Source organism: Ahaetulla prasina, chromosome 3 (assembly GCF_028640845.1).
Source record: "Ahaetulla prasina isolate Xishuangbanna chromosome 3, ASM2864084v1, whole genome shotgun sequence".
Classification (NCBI taxonomy): domain Eukaryota; kingdom Metazoa; phylum Chordata; class Lepidosauria; order Squamata; family Colubridae; genus Ahaetulla; species Ahaetulla prasina.
In genome coordinates this window covers 185,281,682-185,296,603 of record NC_080541.1, presented here as the reverse complement: position 1 = coordinate 185,296,603, position 14,922 = coordinate 185,281,682, and the positions used below count along the sequence as shown (strand labels likewise).

Here is a 14,922-nt window from a genome sequence, read left to right as displayed (position 1 = left end):
TTTCTCTCAACAAAATTTATCAGAAAACAGCATTAATTAATAAAAGTTATTTTAAAAGTTGACTTTTGTTATTCAGTACAAGGTTAGCAACTCTGAAAGAAATAACTTTAATATTACATTGCTGCATTTCTGAAAACCCTGGAAGACACTGAAGGGCAGATTTTTCTACTAATGAGAATTGAGCATATCACTGTCATTTTTTTAAAAAAAAAGTTCCTTCCCTACCCTTATTCAGGGAGCTATTAACCTGACTATATAAAGCAGTGCATTAAGAAGCACTAAGGTCAGAACTGCCAAGAGCTTTCTGATTTGAGCAGGATACAACTATAATTATAAATAATTAAAGACCAATAAAAACTAGAAATACAACCTTTATGTCTTTGTCTCTAGGTCTCTCTTCACACAAAATAGACAAAAGAAAAAAAAATATGTATATGATTCATTTACCAGCAGTACTAGAATGCTTAGTGAAAGGCACAAACAAAGGCTTAAGACCACAGGTAAATTTGCTCTCAAGATGTAGATCGTCAGTTAAATTTGCAGCTTAACCATACTGCATTCCCCAGAATTAGGACAGAAGGCAACAATCTTAGAGTATGTTACTGGCACATTAGAAACACTTGCCACAATTAACAATTAGAGTATGTGTGAGCACTTCGTAAGAAGGATTGATGCCTTTTTCAGATAGTATTATATTTATGTGCATTCTTATAAAATAAAGAGGTTTTTTTACCTGTCTGATAAGTGAGGCATATGTGAAGGGAGGGCGGACATCTGCATTTTTGTAAAATTCATGATTCTGTGCAAGTTCTAGGCAGAAGAAAGTAAGTTATAAAGAACAGCAAAAGACATTCCAAATGATCAATTTCAGCACAATATCTGATGTAACTGGAACTTCTCCTCAACAATCTCACCTGAGGAAATTGGTGTGCAGAACTTCTCTGAGTTTCTCCGGCGAATTGGTCCTACGTTGTGTAAAGTGGAGGAGCTGATAACAGAAGGACCCTGTCGCAATGGAGTAATGGGTGCAGTTGCAGAGGTGGGGGGATGAGGTAATCCATCAGGAAAGGTATCAGAAGTGCTTTTGGACATTGTAGCGCTGGAAACCAGATTCAGCTGCTCACCGAGGATTAAAAGAAGACCATGATTAGTACAGAAGTGAGTGAGTAAACAATATTTGTTAAGATGAAGCAGGTGGTGAGCATTATTTATCAATAAAGATAACTATAACAGTGAAAGTAAATATATTTCAATGAGGCTTCATTCACTGACAATTGGTGGAGACAGAGTCAAGATATCAGAACCACTGTATTTCAAAGTATATTGGACCAAGTCATGACAAGTTGATTCTTGAAACCCTTTACCAACTTTAGTTATAACAAAGCATGTTGTCTGGTATAGGGAAAAAAATATTACCAAAAATATACTTCCAATTAGAACAAAAATCCTTAGCATTTTTTTTGGGGTATAGACAGATTTTAGGAGGAATAATTTTCAGTGATGATTACTCAACTCTATAACCTCAAAGTTCAGCATTATTAAATCTGTATCACAACTGGTATTAAAGTTAAAGAATCAGGCTTGCAAAGGTTTAAATTCCACTCTGCAGAGAAAAAAAATGGTGTGATGTATATTGAGGACAATGTACCCAAATTCCCTAATATTTTAACCTGATTTGATAGCTTCATATCAACACCGAATCACACACTGCAGTACTGGACCAACCAACCAACTGAATACGGATCTGAATCTTACTTTAATATTAGAAATGTCACAACTTAGAAAAATTTTGTTTTTTAAGAGAACAGAAAAGGAAGACACAACTTGTTTCTTATAGATGGGAATATCGACATGACTCAGCTCAGGAGAAATGGCTGGAGGACACATTATGGGTGATACATAACTGAAACTAAGGACGTGAATTGGGATCGAGCATGAGATCGAACATGATATCAGCCGCGGTAGGCTGGATCACTGGCCTTCTAAGTTATTTGAGCAAACAATGTGAGAATAGGAACTGAATTTGAAAGATAATAATGCTTTTTTGAAAGAGACGCTTTTTGTGCTAACAATCTTGAAGGAAGATTTATGCTACCATCTCTATAGACTGCCTGCATCCTACAGACAAATCTGTAACATTCATGTGTAGCTATGGCTACACATGAATGATCATTAGCTGATATAGTGTGAAGGGCCTCGGCCACTTGAAACTAGTCTGATCATTTTTCTGGAGATAAGGCTTTGACACATGCTTCAGTCATATTCATACTGGACATGTAGAATGCAATTTATATGGCGTATCTGTTGTGTCTTGCCCGCTCTCACCGCAGCCGGGGTCTGCTTATCTGCTTCCGAACGCTGAAGAATGTCCTCCCGGCCCCAGCCCTGGCTCCATGCCCAGACAGGCTGAGGAGGGGGCATCTCCCGGCCCCAGCCCTGGCTCCATGCCCAAGCAGGCTGCAGAGGAGGGAGCATCCCCCGGCCCCAGCCCTGGCTCCATGCCCAGGCAAACGGAGCAGCTAGACCCCTCCCCCTCCTCCACAGCATGTGAGCCTGAGGAAAGTTTATTTCCAACAGCTGCTGATTGGAGTGACCCTCGCATCAGAAGACTGGATAGGCGGAGGCAACAGAAGGAAGGGAGGGGCAGGCCTTAATGAGTGCTGAGTCATGGAGCCACACCCCATGGCCTATATAAAGGATCTGCTTTCTGGCAGTCTCTGAGTCAGGCAAAGTCGAACTTATCTTGCTGAAGTCACTTTCTGGTCTCCTGCCTGCTCTGAGGACTTTGCTAGGACTTTGGGCAGAGCTGCAGAGGCAAGCCTGATTCGGATTTCCCTGACCCGGCCATCAGCGGAGGAGTGGGACACGACAGTATCTCTGAAAAGGCTACAATAGCTCACCCTGGTCCAGATGGCCTTTGCAGCATATAACAGCTACCAATAGGATTGCAAAACTTTTCTTTACTAATAACAAAGTGATTTTATGATTTTGATTGTTATGCAGTTTCTATACATAGTTTTTAACACGAACCACTCTAGTGTTTTTGAAATAAAAAACAACAGATAATTTCCTAAAATCAATCAATCAATCAATCATCACATTATACCAATCCTGTAAGAGCTGCACTGATTATCAAACAGCTTCCAGCTTCTAATTCAAAATGCTAGTGCCTGAGATACAGAATAACTTAGCATTTATTTTTTATTTATTTATTTTTGTCACAACATCATACAAAAAGATTATATAGTATATACACATATAAACATATATAGGAAGAAGAAAAGAAAAACAATAGGACAGGAACGGTAGGCACGTTTGTGCGCTTATGCACGCCCCTTAAGCATGTTTCTCCTTCCTGCATTTTGCACGCCCCTTAAGCATGTTTCTCCTTCCTGCATTTTGCTTGCTAAAACCAGAAGGGGCAGGGGGTTCTATTTCCTGTTTATCATAAAAACATATTTAAAAGGGAAAAACAAGTATTCGCAATGGCTGCACCCAGACTAAAAAATGTTTTGCCCTGGGCAGCTGCATCGTTCTTTGTTGGCCTTCACTATATATTAACGAAAACTATACAAAGTTTTCTTTGTGTATGGCAGATATTGTTACATTTTTATCCAACCCCTTGACTGATTGATTTATACTATTTTTTACAATTTTTTTTACAATTTTTACATGATATAAACCATATTGTTTGATGCTTTTGGCAAGAGAGATAGGACACAAATAACTTCCAATAAATTATTCTGAGGCAGTGATAGCAATATATTTCTTTATTCCTTCCTCAAGTTATGATTACAGTTGCCTTCCTTCTCATGGACTGTGGTAACAAGGTCCAAACGCCATATGGGCAAAATGCAGAACAAGATGGCAAAAGGAAAATATTAAATATTTGGGTTAACAATGCAAATTATTCTAGCAGGTTTCTGACTGATGTTGTCTAGGGCATCAGTGTCACAAGCTGGCTTTTCCTTAGTAGCCATATGGAATGGCTGATAAACACTTAAATGGGCAACAGATCAGGAAGGAGCAGTGACACACCCTACATGTAACTTCCTAGGTCTTGTTAGTATCCGTCATGACATCAGGATTGTGTCTGCTGTCTCCACATTTTCAAATAACAGAGCTTTTCAGCTCTTGCTGGTAGTCCCTCACTTAAGAAGCAGTGCACTCTTTCTATTGTTTGATTTTCTAAGTTCAAGAATGATATTTTCTTTTCTATTAATGGCATATATCAGTGATTTTGGCTAACTAGGCGCAACTTGTAAGCTATGCTGTATCACTCTGTCTGTATATAGAAAGAACAGATTAACACTCCTAAAGTAGACCTAGCAAAGGACCTATTATTTTTATTTATACAGCCTTCCAGCAGCATTACAATGCTTTATGGAGTCACATGGAGACAAATTATTGCATGGAAGAGCTTACCTAACCTTTGGATCAACCTTGTAGGAAACCATGAAGCCTGAATCCTTAAGAGGATTTGAAGGCAACCATTAGAACAAGAGCATCACTATGATAAAACACGACTACTGTTGCTAATTGGTCTTGTCAGTTATTATAATCTCATCTGACCTCTATGATTTCATTTGAGGAGAGTAATCTCCAAGCATTCAAACAAGTTGCTTGAGAAAACAGTAACATCTTATTTAGCATCTTCAGTAGGAACAAAAATCATCTGTCTTCCACAATATCTTCATGCTCCTTGGAAACAGTACCTCCACTTTGAGCTTAATAATGTCACAGTCAGTGCTGGCTTTCAGCCCTGAATCAGTCCCCTAAGATGATGACATCATCTTTTAGAATAAATCCTATTATAAAGAGAAGTTGGGGCATATGTGTCAGAAATGACCAGACTTACAGGCTGACTGAAGGGTTTTGGCTCTGAAGGTCTCATATGCAGATGGGCCATCATTGCCTGGAGACGTTCACTTTCTTTAGCTAGCTGTGGAGAGAACCAAACAGGAAGTTATTTGTTTGGAGGAATCATCCCTTACAATGGTCAATTCATTTATTTAGAAAAAGGGCCAAGATAAAAGTTCATTTGATAACCATTCCCTAGAATTGCTCCCTTTCCATTAGCAAGGGCCAAAACCGGCTACTTTAACTTGCCCTGTTCAGCTTCAGAGTATGTATGCTTTCTTTTCATTTTGACTAATTGTTCTTACATGCTGTAATGTGGCCTTACAAAGCTGTTCCTTTAACTCTTGTCTTGCTGCCTTTTAGAACATACCTGAAAGGGAAAAACTGCTAACTTTTCCGATTCCTTAATATCATGACTCTGGCAAGAACATTACATTTCCCAGGCCACTAAATTATTATCTTTCACAAATGGATGTCAGGATCAGGAAGTGTGGTTTTCAGCTCTGATGCATTTGCTGTAAGGAAATTAGTTTTGGCTATACAGAGGCAGGCTATTACAAGCAAATAAAACTATATCTATATACAGAATTCAGCATCCACAAGTAACTTTTCACTCAACTTTTCTTTCTCACATCCAACAGAACTTGGGTTATTTTCTCTACGTGTGTCTGGTATTAGCATCCTGCCTCATAAGGAATGCCGCTAGATTAGATCAACCATCTTTCTAATATCCTTTTCTCACAGATATCTGCTCTTGCTTTCTTTTGCTTGCTCTCTCTTAATTTTTCATTTGTCCATGATTCTATTATCTTGTTTCTGTTCACTTTGCCTTTGTTTTTCTCAGTTTATCCACTCACCTGCCTAACTACCTCTCCAGTTGTGCAGTATTATTTAAGCAGCATGCTTTATGTTGTGTGAGAAACTTTATTTCTCAAGGTGCGGAGAAGGGTGAAATATATGTGCTATGGCACTGAAGAGACTGGATGATGTAAAAACAGTGGAACCTGTAGGATCTTACTGTCATCTTCATTTTCTAAATGTTCAAACTTTTCATTGGTTCCACCCAGACCTGATGGGTCCTGAGGCAGACTGCAAAGTTTATGCAGAAAAGAATATTTTTCGCCTTATGAGGTCCAGAATCTCTTCCCAGAAGAAAAGATGAGGGCTAAAAAGGCATGAATTAAATGCAGTGTTGAGTTTGCTGAAGGCTTGGGAGGTTCCGATAAAGGATGACCTGACAGTATTGTGGCTTTCATTACAGCTGACAGATCCATTCCTGTGATGCACTGTAGGATCTCTGCAGTGAAATATAATAGGAACCAATGGCAGGTTCTTCTTTTCACACATACAACTTTCTGCTCTCTTAAAAGGATTGTCTCCTACATAACGATCAGTAATTGCTTGTAAGTCTGTTTGAGTATAGGACAAATTCGCATAGTTGACTGAAGGATATAAAAAATGTAACTCTCCTCTTTAATTGCTCTTTGTCTGTTTTACTTGGCGTAAATGATGCATTCTTTTAGTCAACCCCATTTGCACCCACTGATTTAATTTAACTTTCAACAGAGACTGCCTCCACTATGTTATAATTGGCTATCTCCCTGGCAGCCTCTTTCCTCTGTCACTAATCCTGTTGCTGCAGAGTCATGTCCCATGAAATGCTCCTGCTTTCATCCCCATTCCCATTTCGCTCATATATAATTCATGCAACAACATGGATAAAAAGGAACTCCTGCTCCATCTCTCTGGAGTTCATCAAGCAAGTATCAGTGCTGGCAGAGCCTGCAAAGAAGTTTAAAACAAAGGACATTCCCTGTTACATATCATAGATTACATGCTGTTTCACCACATCCCATACATTTAACCACCATTTATAGTTACCTCCACATGGACGCTTTCTCTCATCACCCTTTGAGATGCTAACTTTCAATCTGTTAATGTTACAGCCTTCTGTCACTGTTTACAATTTATGGCCCTCAAATAAATGTTATAGTTGTTACATGACTGCCATACAGATCAGTAGCAGGGCACCACTTGTCCTTACTTGTGCAGTGGCAACATTCAAAAGATGAAATGTGTGACATGAAGATATTATGTTGCCTGCTTCTGTTTTTTAAATTCTTTCCTCTTCATTGGCAATTACTTTTGGGAGAATGTGGAAATCAGCAAAATGTTACATTACTAGATAGTCCCAAGTCAAAAAGAAAGAAAATGTTGCTGCTGCTGCTTTCTGAACATTGCTAGCTAGTTTTGATAAATCCATTACCCATATTAAGAATCTATAAACCCATATGACATATCATAAAATATGTTTAGTTCTGGAATCATAAAATAAAACTCAGCTGAGGGAACATTGTGGAAAATCAGTTCAATGCCATAGAAGCACATTTCAGCTAGCACTGATGGATTTTATTTGTGGTTGATTCACACATCTCAAGAGTCTTTCTACATGTGAGATGTGCAAATAATCAGGTTATTAAATCACTTTCCTTTGCTCTGCAAATTGCAAATTTTTCTATGTTAGAAATACAACATATCAAGCAAATAGTTCACTATGTTTTTGCTTCCTTTTCTTCCTTTTACTTCTGAAAGTCACAGTAGCCTACCTTGATTTGACAAACATATCAAAAACATGCTAATGCAGAGCAAATCATGAAACCTCAAGCTCCTTTTCACTAAGGGACTTTTCCTTTCCACGTGAGCAGTTCTCTCATGAGACATATGCATTGTGGAGTGGAAAAATGAGATGTGAAGCAGGTGGTATTCAAAAAAGGTATAGCAACTGCCATTCTTGTAACAATGACACATGTTCTATGGTGAATGTGGCAACTGTGCCCATTGAATCCAATTTGTACTTTCCATGTTCAAGAATGCAATTCAAAAATTACAGTGGTCAAATAAAAACCATCTGGGAAATAGCTTTTAACTAAACTTTAAATCAGGTAAGAGGACACTCAAGGCTACAGCTTCTAGGAAGTTTTATAGAATTAAATATATCTTGTTGCATACATTTATACTGACCTGTATTTCCAGCTGCTGTACCACTTGCATTTGAACTCGACACTGAGCCGTACTCCGGTCATCAAGTGCATGTTCTGTGTTGAGGTGTCTAAAAATAGAAAATACTCATTTTTCTCTAAGGATTTGAAATGTGCAGTGCTTAATTAACAGAACTCATTTGTGCATTTTTCTTTTAATGTTTTATGTTTAAGAGTTGCAATCCAGCCTATGTTATACATTTTCCTATTTATCAGATTTTCATTCTGTTTTTCTTCTGAATTGCTGATAACATTAGGTTTTTCTATTTTATCATGACGGTAACTGTGAAAGATGTCCTATGGGGAAATAACTCTTAGCTAGTCTGTTAGTAACTTTGATTCAGTAGCCCAGTAAACTGAGCAGAGATTTGTCTCCAGAACTTCCTCTTTCAAAGCTAATTCTCTAATGGCATTATATACACACACAACACATTCAAGCCCAGATTTTTATAGTTTGAAGGGATAAGACAATCAAAGGAATAGGTGGAGATCCTGAATCACAGAATCACAATGTCATATTTACAAACCCATTAAACAGAATAACAATTTGTCATTCTCTATTTTTTTAAAAAAATTCTTCATCTTGGTGAGATGGATTAAAAAAGACTCACTTTTCTTCTATTTCTTAGCAGCAATCTCTTTGCTAGACTCCTAAACAAACTTCTCTGGTTGAAGAAAACTGCTGTGAAGTTCAGGTCAATGATTGAAGCATCAGAATCTATTGCTATACTAAATTAATACAGCCAGAACAAGCCTGAACTTAAAGATGCAAGCCTTGAAATGGAAATTAAGCTCTACATGAAATTGTCCTAATGTCAGCCAACAAAATTCGCTATATCTCATTCCAAGATTTTTGGTTTAATTACTAAACAACATTCTGTGCAGTATTAGAGAATCACAGCAATGGGAGATCCCAGCTTAGTTGAAATTACAGACCAATCTCTCTATGCTGCATCACCTGCAAAGTAATGGAAACAATCATCAACCAATCCATTAACTTCCATATAGAAATAAACAACCTATTCTCTAATAAACAATTTGGCTTCAGAAAAAAATTATCATGTCACTTACAACTTCTCCACTGTAAAAACATATGGACTACAAATCTTGATCAAGGCAAAGCAATAGATGAAATCTAGATAGACTTCTGCAAAGCTTTTGACTCAGTAGTACATGATAAACTCCTCCTAAAACTAAAATCCTATGGCATTTCAGGACCCCTTCACAATTGGATATCTGCTTTTCTGTCTAACAGACAACAAGTGGTTAAAATTGGCAATGCTCTATCAAATCCTGTTCCTGTCAAGAGTGGCGTTCCTCAAGGCAGAGTTCTTGGACCAACACTCTTCATACTATACATAAATGATCTTTGTGACCATATCTCAAGTAATTGTGTTCTCTTTGCTGATGATGTCAAACTATTTAACACCACTGACAATACATCTACCATTCAAAAAGACCTTGATCTTCTAACCGCTTGGTCTAAAATTTGACAACTCCAAATCTCAGCCAGCAAATGCTCAGTCTTACATATTGGAAAAAAGAACCCAAACACTAAGTACATGCTTGATGGACATTACCTTACAGATGACCCCCACCCTGTTAAAGACCTTGGAGTTTTCATATCAAATCATCTAAGTGCCAAAGCCCACTGCAACTACATAGCAAAAAAGGCTCTAAGAGTTGTAAACCTAATCTTGCGTAGCTTCTTTTCCAGAAACACTACACTACTAACCAGAGCATATAAAACATTTGCTAGGCCAATCCTTGAATACAGCTCGCCTGTCTGGAACCCACACCACATTTCTGACATCAATACAATTGAACGTGTCCAGAAATATTTTACAAGAAGAGTTCTCCACTCCTCTGAAAACAACAAAATACCTTATCCCACCAGACTTGAAATCCTAGGTTTAGAAAACTTAGAACTCCGTCGCCTTCGACAAGACCTAAGTTTAACTCATAGAATCATCTATTGTAATGTCCTTCCTGTTAAAGACTACTTCAGCTTCAATTACAATAATACAAGAGCAACCAATAGATTTAAACTTAATGTTAACCGCTTCAATCTAGATTGCAGAAAATATGACTTCTGTAACAGAGTTATCAGTGCTTGGAACACATTACCTGACTCTGTGGTCTCTTCTCATAATCCCAAAAGCTTTAACCAAAAACTTTCTACTATTGACCTCACCCCATTCCTAAGAGGACTATAAGGGGCGTGCATAAGAGCACAAACGTGCCTACCATTCCTGTCCTATTGTTTTTTTATTCTTATACATATATGCTTATACTTCCTCATATTTCCTCATATATATGTTTATATACTATATAACCATTTTGTGTGATGCTTATGTATATTGCTGTGACAAAAATAAATAAATAAATAAAAATAAATGTCAAAACATCCTTTTTGTGAGAATTGGGATGGAGAGAAGCATTCTCTAATCTTGGGAAGACTTTGGAGGGGCAGAGTAAAATACACACATATATGTGAAAACAATTCTCCATTTGCCCTTCTCATTTTGAAATACAAAATGCTGGGAGGAGTTTGGAAGGAGTACCCAAGTCTGTTACAGCTGACACTTGTTGACTATTGTAGTGATCTTCCATTAGTAAAAGGAAGATTTGTTGAAATGCCCAGTTTGCAGAATAACATTGCACACTGTCTGATTAGGCACACAGGCTGTGCTTCCCAATATCTCCCGCCTTCTTAACATCATTTCCACCCCCCTCCCCAACATTCTGTTCAAAAGGCAGTAGAGTGGGAATGGGGGGGGTGAAAACAAGCAGAGGTATATTGTGCATGTGGGAGGGGGAGCATGTGTAGTCACAAAGCAAAGAAGGGGAGGGGAAAATCCCAAAGAGGCAAGGAAAAGAAAACCCGTCAGTTTCATCTGATGTCTTTGCTAAAAATCTTGGCTACAAAGAGATCTAATTGCAAATGAACTAATTAAGTAAACCTCTGACGAAGCGTGAAAACAATTTGTTTGACCCTGACGCTAGCAGAGGGCTCTTAGACAGCAGAGTTAATCAGTCAGTGACAGAGCCCACAAGCGGTGTCAGCAGGCTGCCGTGCTGCCATCTGTTTCTCTCTAGTTCTCTCCTCCACCCCCACCTTCCTGCCTTCCTTTGCCTAACATGGACAAGTTGTAAACTTTGCTGGTCTCATTTCTGTAGATCCCCTCAGCTTCTTTTCCTCCTGTCTATGCCCCTTTTGTACTTCTTAGTGTACAGCCGTGGTGCCTTATAGCTTTCGACATTCTCCCTATTAAGTATATAACAGGAACCTAACTATATTTCATAAATGAGGAGAGCGTTTTACCTCCATTTCAGGGAATTTTGAGAACACATACTGTGATCAATTTTTTTACATGTAACTGTGGTAGATAGGTCTGTTTCAAGTTCCAAAAAGGGGTTAATTTGTCAAACCTTGTTAGGCAACTACTTCTTTAAAGATAGCAAAACTAACTTCTGATATCAATAAAGGAGAATATTTGTAGCTCAGGGTTGAAATGAGGGGTCCTTGGTAATAATCTCTGAGTTTGCTTGTTTTCTTGCAGACATTTCATTACCAAACTAGGTAACACCATCAGTGCTAGTAAGGAGTGCCATTTGCTGTCAGTTTATATTCTAGAATCGACTATAAGAATATATAGATATTCTAGTATATTATAGAATATAAACTGACAGCAAACGGCATTTCTTACTAGCACTGATGATGTTACCTACTTTGGGTAACAAAACGTCTGCAAGAAAACAAGCAAGCTCAGAGAGCACCAAGGGCCCTTTATCTTCTGACATGCCAAAGTAAACTAAGTCCAGCACAGAGGAAACCATCCTCATGATCCAAGAACAATAATTACTGGTGTTTCTTGTTTATACATTTAGCTCTATACTGGGATAGAGATGAATGAAAACGAAGTATAAGTTTAGCTAATGAGCATAGCAGCTGAAGCGGGTCACTTACTTGATAAACTGTCCCAAGTCCTCGCAGAGGGTTTCACATCCAGGCCATTTGCACTCCCCATGTCCATACAGGGGATGTGAGCCAGGAGTCTCCTCATGAGAAGAGCTGCAAATGGGGACAAAGAAAAAGAAAATAAACATTACTACTGAGCATTAAAGGCTTCTCTGTTCTGTCTACTAGGAACTATAAAGTTGGAAAGGGGATATTTTTCCCAGCCTTTCATATCTCTGAGTTTTGGACTAAGCATATATTATATTATGCATCTGTATTGGTCAACAAAAGAAACATCTACATGAGAATTTTAGAGGAATTTGATATGCTCTCCAAATTGGCAGAAGGTGCAATCCCTATGTTGAGCAGCTGTGATCTGCAGTCATTCATCTGCACGATCAAAACAGGAGTGAAGACAAGTTATTGTTTAAGTAGCTCAGACATAATCGGCAGAATGAACTTGCTCATCTTGGTTCATCTTAGATTTATCCTATAGATCAGTGATGGCTAACCTTTTTGCCATCACGTGCCAAAAACGGGGGGAGCACGGGGGAGCACGTGCACACGTGTCCACACCCATAATTCAATGTGCCTCACCCTGCGCATGCGCGCGCAACCCCTTCCGCCCACTTTTGGCATGCAATGGCACGGTGGAACCAGTAGGACCGTTTTTTGCCCTCCCCAGACTCCAGAGGCTTTCTTGGAGCCTGGGGAGGGTGAAAACAACCTTCCCCACCCCCCCACCCCCAAGGCCCTCCGGAGGCCAGAAACAGCCCATTTTCTGATTTCCGTTGGGCCCGGAAGGCCCAAAAATCAGTTGGCCGGCGCATGCATGTACACTCTAGCTGAACTAGGGCAATGTTTGCGTGCCCAAAGATATGGCTCTGTATGCCACCTGTGGCACGCGTGCCATAGGTTCACCATCATGGCTATAGATGGTATGGCAAATGTGAGTGTTCTGGGGGAAATGCGATCCAGCTCATATTTTACTGCATGCAAGTTATATACATTCAGAAATTATCACCGGTTTGGCCATGCAAATTTTAAAGCAATGTTTTAATACTAAAGTTGCAATTATGTATCCTGATATGGAATATAACCATGGTGCAGAGTTCAGTGCAATAGAATTCCATTTTTTCCAGCAAAACAAAAACAAAAAACAGGAATCTGTTTGGCACATCCATATGTGTGCACACCAAGACACCAAAGACAGAAATAATCATTCTTTAAATGGACTACCAGATGGCTCTTGCATCCTAGACTGAAGGCACTGATATAAAACATCAACACAATGTACTTTGAATCTATGTGATGTTGAAAGATTTACTGACTACTAGCCTTCCTCTCATTGCCATGAGTCTAATCCCAAAAAAATAATTTCAAACCATTACATTCCTAGCTGTCTGCTAGAGTGCATAAAATCTAGGCATATAGGAAATTCTAGAACAGTAACAGTTTCACTTCTGACCATTTGCCTGACATTAGCAAACAAGATGATTAGTAGGGAGGATGGGCAATCTTGTAATAAAAGAGACCTCACTTAACTGCCTCATTTAGTAACCATTCAAAGTTACAATGGTATTGAAAAAATAACTTTATGATTAATGCCATCAGTTGCCAAACAGGTCCTTATGACCTTCACAATGTTCCTCAGTCATATGATTACTCTCCCTCAGTCACATGATTTTTGTTTTCCCTTTGCAGAGTGGAGAGATTGGACAGGAAGGGATTATAAGAGAGTAAGCAATGGGGAATATATATCAACAGAAATGCAGTGGCACAAGCAGCTCTGAGCATTCTGGCAGCTCCCAGCCCCAGCTGGAATATTCCCCATTGTGTGCCTGCTTACTCTCTTGTAATCCCGTCCTCTCCAATAAATGTAAATACAAGTTTTAATTCCCTTTTTACTAATTATCCCAACTCAAGGGTAAATCTTCCAAAGGGTAGGGAAACAGTCACAGTGATTTAACTGTCCATGTAGCAACCACTTTACTTAATGACAGAGCTGCCAGACTCAATTGTGGTCACTGAATGAGGATTACTTGTAAACTGAAACATTCAGCCCATATTTGCACTAATGAATCAAAAGCTAGCAAGAAAAGAATTATCTCCACAGCACTGTAGCTAATTAATTTTACATTTTCCATTCAGTGACCTTAAGGGGAATTTTCCTTATTTGACCATGACTAGGTTCATATATTGCACAGTAACAACTTTTTATACCATGGTTTGCTGAACATGACAGAATAAGCTTTGCAGATAAGCAAAATAATCACGACTTGTTTTGTCAGTTTTTGGCTTATTTTGTTTCCTTTTGGACTGTTTTTGCTTTGTATCTTGACAGCTTGTTTCTTTCGTCCCATCTACTATCATTCTATGCATTATATTTATTTCTACAAAAGAAAAAAAGGCTTCTGATTATATACCATTTTGTATGGAAAATTCAAATCATAGCACTATCATGACTTAGTTTGACTTCTCCTCTGCTGTTCTGATGCTGTACACGTTTATTTGGAAACCTATCTCATTTTTATTGAATAAACAAATATAATTCAAAAGAAAAAAAAGTGAGCCTCAGTAACTATACATATACTTTCTAGACACTGTTATAGGACCTGTTTGGCAACTGATGGGATAGAATCAGTATCCCAAAGCTGACTTTAGGAGACCCTACTCTTTAGCTATAGGTTACTAGCCTAAACTGTTAAAATCAGAATTTGATTCTAAACTCATTTGCTGATACTATACCGAATTGAAATGCAAATAGCGTCAACTCTAAAGCGAACCTGGCTGGGGCCATTTTGAAGGCTTCAGGGTTTTGCCACAATGTGAAGAAGGGATAGGGAAGGGGCACATAGTTAGATCCGAGAGTTTTGGAGCCAAAACAAAATAGTTTCCTGTGGGAACCAAGAACATTTCAGCAGGTGGCTGGAGAAGAAGGGGTGAAGTAACCAGGCAACTGGCCAGCACCTTGATTGGACAACGTGACTGGTTGTTTGGGGAAAGGGGGAACTTTCACGTTTTAATTAGGTGAAAACAGGGGTGGGTTCTACTTACCTTTAC

At 38.7% G+C, this 14,922-nt stretch overlaps 1 protein-coding gene across 6 annotated transcripts in view; it reads right to left on the bottom strand.

Annotated features, from left to right (window-relative positions):
- FOXP4 (forkhead box P4) overlaps window positions 1-14,922 on the bottom strand; it is a 196,977-nt gene that overhangs the window by 34,783 nt on the left and 147,272 nt on the right. For all 6 annotated transcript variants that reach the window (XR_009154652.1, XM_058178654.1, XM_058178657.1 and 3 more), the window contains exons 8-12: window positions 11,869-11,973; window positions 7,882-7,969; window positions 4,859-4,942; window positions 915-1,116; window positions 734-810 (exon numbers count right to left, since the gene is read on the bottom strand). Coding sequence is in view for 5 of the 6 variants with exons in the window: in XM_058178654.1 (XP_058034637.1) it covers window positions 734-810; window positions 915-1,116; window positions 4,859-4,942; window positions 7,882-7,969; window positions 11,869-11,973 (556 nt within the window). In the remaining variant the exon portion in view is untranslated. The remainder of the gene's footprint in view (window positions 1-733; window positions 811-914; window positions 1,117-4,858; window positions 4,943-7,881; window positions 7,970-11,868; window positions 11,974-14,922) is intronic.